Raw genomic sequence first — 7500 nt, 5'->3', positions numbered from 1 at the left:
AAATGAAGGGGCGTGAAATAATGAGAAAGAAAAAGGGAAAATGGGACATAAGGATAAGAAAAAGGAAGTGGAGGGTTAAAAGAAAGTGAGAGAATGAGGGGAAAGGGAGAAGAAGAGGAATGAAGGAATGACAGAATGAAGAGGAAGGGTGAGAAGGATCGATGGGAGAAGGAAAAGAGAGAATAATAAAGATAAAAAGAAGGGAGTGAAAGAATGAGGGGAGGGGGGAGAGACGAAAAGAAAGGAAAAGGGAGGAAAGAGCGGGAGAGAATCAGGGAAAGGGAAATGAAGAAGAGGGAAAGAGGGAGAGGAAATAGAAGAAAGAGGAGGTAGAGAAGGGACGTGGTGAGAAAGAAGGGGAAAGAGGGAGAATGTGGGAGAGGATAAAAAAAAAGAATAAAAGGGGAAGAAGACATAAAACGGGGGAGAGAAGAATGAAATAAAAGGTTAAGAGAAGGATCATGAGAGAAGAGAGGGGAAAGAGAAGACGAAATGAAGGGAAAGAGAAAGAAGAGGAAAATGACGGGAAGAAGAAGGAATAAGAGGGGAAAAAGAAGAGGTCATAAAAAAGTAGGGGGGAGGTGAAGAAGTGAAGCGAAGGATGAGGAAACAATATGAGATTATAAGAAAATAAACAAAAAGGATGAAAGAAAGAAAGAAAAGAGGGGGCGAGAATGAGGGGAAGGGGGAAGGAAGAAAGACGGAATGAAACGGAGGAAATTGGGGGTGAGAATGTGGGATAGATACCTAAATAGATAAATAGATAGATAGAGAGAGTAAAAAACAAACCGAAGAACAAATACAACAAAAAATAAGATAGTGAGATGAGGCCCTGGCCCGGGACGTCAAGATTGCTAAAGCAACAAAATCCATGGACGACCATTTTCTTCTGAACTCAAGAATGTTTTTATTTTTTTCATTTATTCTCTGGGATCATTTGGAATCATCTTGAATCTTCTGGGATCCGTTAGAATCTTCCGGAGTCCTATAGAATCTCTTAGACTCCTCCAAGAATCTTCTGTGATTGTCTTGAATCTTCTAAGAATCATCTGGGATCGCTTTATAATTTCTCTAACAATTTTCTGGTGGCTTTGGAATCTGTTAGGAATCATTTTTTTATAGTTTTGAATATCTGGGATTCCTCTAAGAATCTTCTGAAATCCTCTAGAATCTTGAAGACTGAAAGAAACCTTATTCTGGCTTCTCTTTCCTGTTGACCCTGGAAATGCTGTCAAGTCTCCCCTCCCACTCCCACCCCCACCCCTTCCTCGCTTTATCTCCGGTTCGGGACTTACGCTCGGACCAAACACTCACTTGTGTTGACTGGCTTACGTTTTAAGTTGTTTTTTTTTCCATGTCTTTTCTCTTTCCTCTGTTCTTCTCTTCTTCTTTTTTTCTTTATTCCTCGCTCAACTCTTTCTTTTTGTTTTGTTTTTATCTTGGTTTCTTTTCTTTTTTTCATGTGTCCTTTCCCTCCTGTCTTCTTCTCTTTTTTCTTGTCTTTCTCTCCTCTCCTCTTTTTCTTTTATTCGTCTTCTCTTTCTCAGTTCCTCTGTCTTTTCCTCTTCTACAAAAAATAATTTCCTTTTCCTTATCTTTGTTCTTTTGTTATTCCTTGTATTATTCGTTTTTTTCTCCATTTTTTTGTTGTTGTTTTTTTGTTTCTTTGTTCAAAATTCCGAGACGAACTTTGGGGTTAAAGACTAATGTGAATCTAAGCTATCTTTATTATCAGTTTTGCCTAAGATTGTGTTTCTGTTAACGAATATATTTTCTGTGTATCTGTGCATTTTGTTTGTTTGTTTTATGTGTGTGCATAATGTATATGTAATTGTGTCTTTTGTGTGTGTGTATATATATATATATATGTTTGTTTGTTTGTTTGTGTGTGTGTATGTGAGTGTGTATGTGTGGTTATGTGTATGATTATGCTAATATATGAGTGTATGTTGCAGAGAACATGTATTTGTGTCAATGTTTACAAGCAAACATGTGCAAACATAAACTAACTATATACAGATTGTAGTGCTCTAATATGTACAGTACTTTATAAATGTATTGCTAAACTATGAATACTTAACAAGTACAAACATAAGTGCACAGGCTTATGATGTGAGAAAAGTGAAGTTTAGAATTTCTGTTTTTCTGTGTCTCGTAATACAACTGGAATTTAGTCGAAGGAGAAATTCTTAGGTAGTCTCTAAACCTTTGTAATAGTGCATTTGCAATTATTGATATCTTTAAATATACTTAGGATATCAAATTGCAAGTAATGCATTATATATATATCGTTTTGGAAGTGGAGTCAAACTACAAATGCATATACTTTTCAGAATATAAGTAGAATAGAACCTTTATAGTATACAATGAATTATTATAAAACAAACAACTTCCTTTTAGGGTTCCATGCATAAGAAAGTTATTCCGGTTTGCATTATCATTAATTTAATGCAAATGATCAATGTATATTTTCATCTTCGAGAGATCAGTAAGGTTCACAATATTTTGACTACTGTGCCGATTTTTTAAGAAATATATATATATTTTTTATGATCAACATTTTTGATAAACCTCTCGAAAATGTGAAGGCAAGAATAATCTCTTTCTTTTTTCTTATTTTCATTGTCTTTGTATGAATGATAGTGCTTATAATAATGATGCTACATAAAGCATTCTTTAAATAGTGAGACATAGGCCATCCTCGTTTCTCATGCTTTGTTAACAAAAGCCGAATTTGTATGTACAATAACCTTTTTTTTTGCCATTATTATGGTTATTATTCTATGTCTTTCTATCAGTCATCATCATTTACGAGTGCTTTGGTCAAAATTAAATTGACAAACTAAATAAAATAGGATAAACATTGCTTTACAAGTAGCAACGCAAAGCACGTCCACCCTCCTCTACCTGTTTGTTGGCACTGTCGAGGTATTTCTCCTGATCGGGACTCAAGGGGTCCTCCTGAATCCCGTTTTCTATGAAGAACTTCCGCGTTTCCACAGAGTCTTTGGTTTGTTCGCCATAGGAGGAACTGTTCCAAATTTGTTTAGTGGAAAGACATGTGAAATACTGACTTAAAGAAAAAAAAAATGCTTTGGGAAAAAAATATGAGGTATTTGTAATGAGGATTTAAAGATAAAGATAAGAAGGTAAAGATAGGAGGGGATAGATAGAAGGAAAGAAGAATTATTCCTTAATATTTAGATATCATTATCATCATTTTTTTGATAGATTGTCACAGAAAAGATGATGATTATGATTATTGTTGATAATATATCTATAGTAAAGGTAACAGTAATAATGATGATAATGACGATCATAATTAGGACAAAAAAGATGAAAATAAAAATTTTGTATATCATACTAATTCAAAATTCATACTTGCTAAGTCATGCTGCATTATGGTTATATATCTAAAAAATGTTTATAAAAATTACGAAGAGATAGAAATGAGAAAAACTGAGGCAAATCATTAAATCAAAATTGGCTGCTGTCAAAATGATGATAACAGCACTAAATGATAATGATGGTAATAATAAACAAAAAATTATCGTAATAGCAAAAGCATAGATAAGGATGATGCTAATAATGATGATAATAAGGATATTTCTAGTAACTATAATTGCAATAATAATTATATAGATAATGATGATAATGATAATAATAATGATGATAATGTTAATGATAATAATGACAATGACAATAACGATGAGATAATAGTGATATCATTTATGATAATAATAGTAATAATGATAATAATGATAATGAAAATTATAGCAATAATAACAATAACAATAATGATAATGATCATAATAAAAGTAAAAATAGTAGAGACAACAACAATAACATAAATAAGATACAATAGAATAATAATGATAACGATAGCAATTATAGTAATAATGATAACACCAATACTGATAATAATAATAAGAAAAATGATATGGATATAAGAAGAAAAGTTAATGATAATAGTGTTAATTTAGATGATAAACATAAAAATCACAGTGATAATAAGAGTAATACTAATAGCAACATCAATATTAAAGTACTGTCACTACCACTAATAAGAACAAAGATGGCTGTAAAAATGCAGAAGCGAAAACAACCCGCAATAAATGAACAGACAAATAAATCGACACAGCATTGGAGATAAATGAATGAATAAATAAAAAAGAACAAAAAAGATAAAGACATTTTAAAAAGATTTCCCGCTATGACACCCATCCACATGACACATACGTCTCTCTCTCCAAATTCTCAAGGTTGACCTCCATCTCCTTGATTTCTTGCGTGATCCTAGCCAGCTGCTCGGCCTTGAGTTCGAGCGGTTGCAGAGGATTGCTAGCTTCCTCCTCTGCAATCTCGCGCTCGAGTTGGATGTACGCCTCCAGGGTCGAGCGGTCAACCGCCACCTGCAAGGAGAGGGAGCGTTAAGGTAAATCTTAAACGGAGAGAGAGAGAGAGAGAGAGAGAGAGAGAGAGAGAGAGAGAGAGAGAGAGAGAGAGAGAGAGAGAGAGAGAGAGAGAGAGAGAGAGAGAGAGAGAGAGAGAGAGAGAGCGAGAGACAGAGAGAGAGAGAGAGAGAGAGAGAGACAGAGTGAGAGACACAGAGTGAGAGAGAGACAGAGCGAGAGACACAGAGAGAGAGAGAGACAGAGCGAGAGACCGAGAGAGAGAGAGAGAGAGAGAGAGAGAGAGAGAGAGAGAGAGAGAGAGAGAGAGAGAGAGAGAGAGAGAGAGAGAGAGAGGAGAGAGAGAGAGAGAGAGAGAGAGAGAGAGAGGGAGAGAGAGAGAGAGAGAGAGAGAGAGAGAGAGAGAGAGAGATAGAGAGAGAGAGAGAGAGAGAGAGAGGAGAGAGAGAGAGAGAAAGAGAAGAGAGAGAGAGAGAGAGAGAGAGAGAGAGAGAGAGAGAGAGAGAGAGATAAAGAGAGAGAGAGAGAGAGAGAGAGAGAGAGAGGGAGAGATAGACAGATAGATAGAGAACGAGAGAGAGAGAGAAAGACAGACAGACAGAGAGAGAGAGAGAAAGACAGACAGACAGAGAGAGAGAGAGTGCAAACGCAATGTCATTTGGTAGGAAAAAAGCATTCCTCCTCTATCCTGTGAAGGAGACAGCTATCGATAAAGAACAGTTGAGAAATAAGAGACTATATTTGTTTATCTGAACTTGAAGGCAAAGGGAGCACTAATATAAACTTTGTTTAATGGGAAATACGAGCGTTAATCAACATAAAACTTCGAAGAATTCAATTGGTATATTCATTATCAAATAGACCTGAAAGGTAGGAAAACGTCAGTCTAAATCTGTGGAGGAAAGATTTTTATGATTTATATGTTTATCAATTAGTTCTGAAAAGAAAGGAAATTATATTCTAAAACTGTAAAGGAAGGAAAAGAATTGTTTGTTTATAAGCTGTAGACGAGGAATATGATATTTCTTATCTACTGACTCTGTATTTTGCAAATACTTGATAATCTATAGCAGATAATTTGCTCATAGTTTTATAGATGAATAAGAAAATTATTTACATGGCGTAGTCTACAGCTGTAAATTCCTTTCTCACTAGACATTATATACGTATATATATATATATATATATACATATATATATATATATATATATATATATATATATATATATATATATATATATATATATATATATATACATATATATATATACAGAAATAATAAAAATATGATAATACAAATAACAATTATAATGATAACAATAATGATAATAATGATAATGATAATAACAACATCAAAGAAAGCAACGATAACAAAACACACGAAGAGAAAAACTGGGGAAAAAGAAGAGCCATTATTCAATTGTTCACTTTGCATAATCAACAACGGTGATGTTGCGGCTCCGTGGAGTGCTTGTGCGGGCAGCAACTGATGCTATTTGTGCAGCTCGCAATGCGTGGGAGATGAGATGAGAGATGAAGTAGGAGAGAGGAATGAAGGGAAGGAGGAATTGACACACTCACACACACACATATGTATATGAAATATATACATACTTACATACATACATACGGATAAAAGTGGTATAAAAGAGACATTTATATATGTATATATATATATATATATATATATATATATATATATATATATATATATATATATATATATATATTATATATATATATATGCATATATTTATTTATCTATATATTTATATGCATATGCATATATGTATACATAATCATATATATATTATATATAATATATATATATATATATACATATATATATATATATATATATATATATATATATATATATATATGTATGTATATATGTATATATGTATATATTGTATGTGTGTGTGTGTGTGTGTGTGTGTGTGTGTGTGTGTGTGTGTGTGTGTGTGTGTGTGTGTGTGTGTGCATATATATATATATATATATATATATATATTATATTTATAATATAATATATATATTATATATATATATATATATTATATGTATATATATATGTATATATATATATATATATATATATATATATATATATATATATATATATATATATATATGAGAGAGAAGTAGATAGATAAAGGAATGTACATACAGGTAAAAATAGAATAATATGGTGAGGCAAACAAGCGAACTAACATGTTTCACACTAGGTTACCAAATACAGCTTTAAAAAGATAAATGCTGTCTCTCTTATACTTTGAAAAAAAGAAGTCGCTTACCTTATATAAATTGCAATATTTCACTTGGCAAATGAAACTCTTATCATTCTGTCCATGATAACCCAACTTTTCTCAACCCAATCTTGGGAACGACTCAACCGGTATCTAACTCATTACTCATCCTATGCTTTATCTATTAATTCATTCATTCATCTATTAATCTCTTTGTTATTACGATTATTGTTTTTATCATCATTATAATGGTTAATATCCATATCACTGTCCTTGTTGCTTTCCTTATCTTTATTTTCACAATTTCATCATTACTATCATTTTTTGTATCATTATCATTATTGCTATTATCAACATTGTAATCATTAAATCATTATTATATCATATATAAATCACCAGTGATGTATTGCTGTTCATTAATTACTATTTTATTTGATAGATATGTAAGATTTCTACTATCATAGACAAAATAAGAAAGAGAATGAGAATGATGTGGTGTCGAAAAAAATATAAAAAATATCACAAACTTATCATTTTGTATCTTTACAAATCTGTTTTCAAAATGTCAAATAAAGGTTTTCTCATTCTGGCATTTCTTCTCTGTAATAATTTCACAAGTTGCAAGGTTGATCTGTTATCGTTTTGATTAGAGTGACACATTTTATATAGGTGGTGATGGTTTGACAACAAGAAAAATACTGTAAAAGTTGTTTTATTAACATGGTTTGAGTTTAACAGGTCAGGTTGACACGGAATAAAAGTTAGCATGGGTTGAGTTGATTTAGGTTCACTGACATGAGTTACTGAAATGAGAAAAGTTGAGTTGACACGGTTCGCA

At 32.3% G+C, this 7500-nt stretch overlaps 1 protein-coding gene across 5 annotated transcripts in view; it reads right to left on the bottom strand.

The window, feature by feature from the left end:
- LOC122258402 (uncharacterized) overlaps nt 1-7500 on the bottom strand; it is a 146256-nt gene that overhangs the window by 49245 nt on the left and 89511 nt on the right. For 4 of the 5 annotated variants that reach the window (XM_086556008.1, XM_086556007.1, XM_086556011.1 and 1 more), the window contains one exon: nt 4240-4412. In XM_086556008.1, coding sequence (XP_086412134.1) covers nt 4240-4412 — 173 coding nt within the window. Of the gene's footprint in view, nt 1-2907; nt 3032-4239; nt 4413-7500 lie in introns of all 5 variants that reach the window. The other variant, XM_086556009.1, reaches the window with a different exon arrangement.

The sequence above is a fragment of the Penaeus japonicus genome, unplaced genomic scaffold (genome assembly GCF_977035675.1).
Source record: "Penaeus japonicus unplaced genomic scaffold, GWHDUDI00000001_assembly GWHDUDI00000031, whole genome shotgun sequence".
Classification (NCBI taxonomy): Eukaryota; Metazoa; Arthropoda; class Malacostraca; order Decapoda; family Penaeidae; genus Penaeus; species Penaeus japonicus.
Note: the sequence above shows the minus strand (reverse complement) of the source record. Positions and strands in the feature narration are given on the sequence as shown.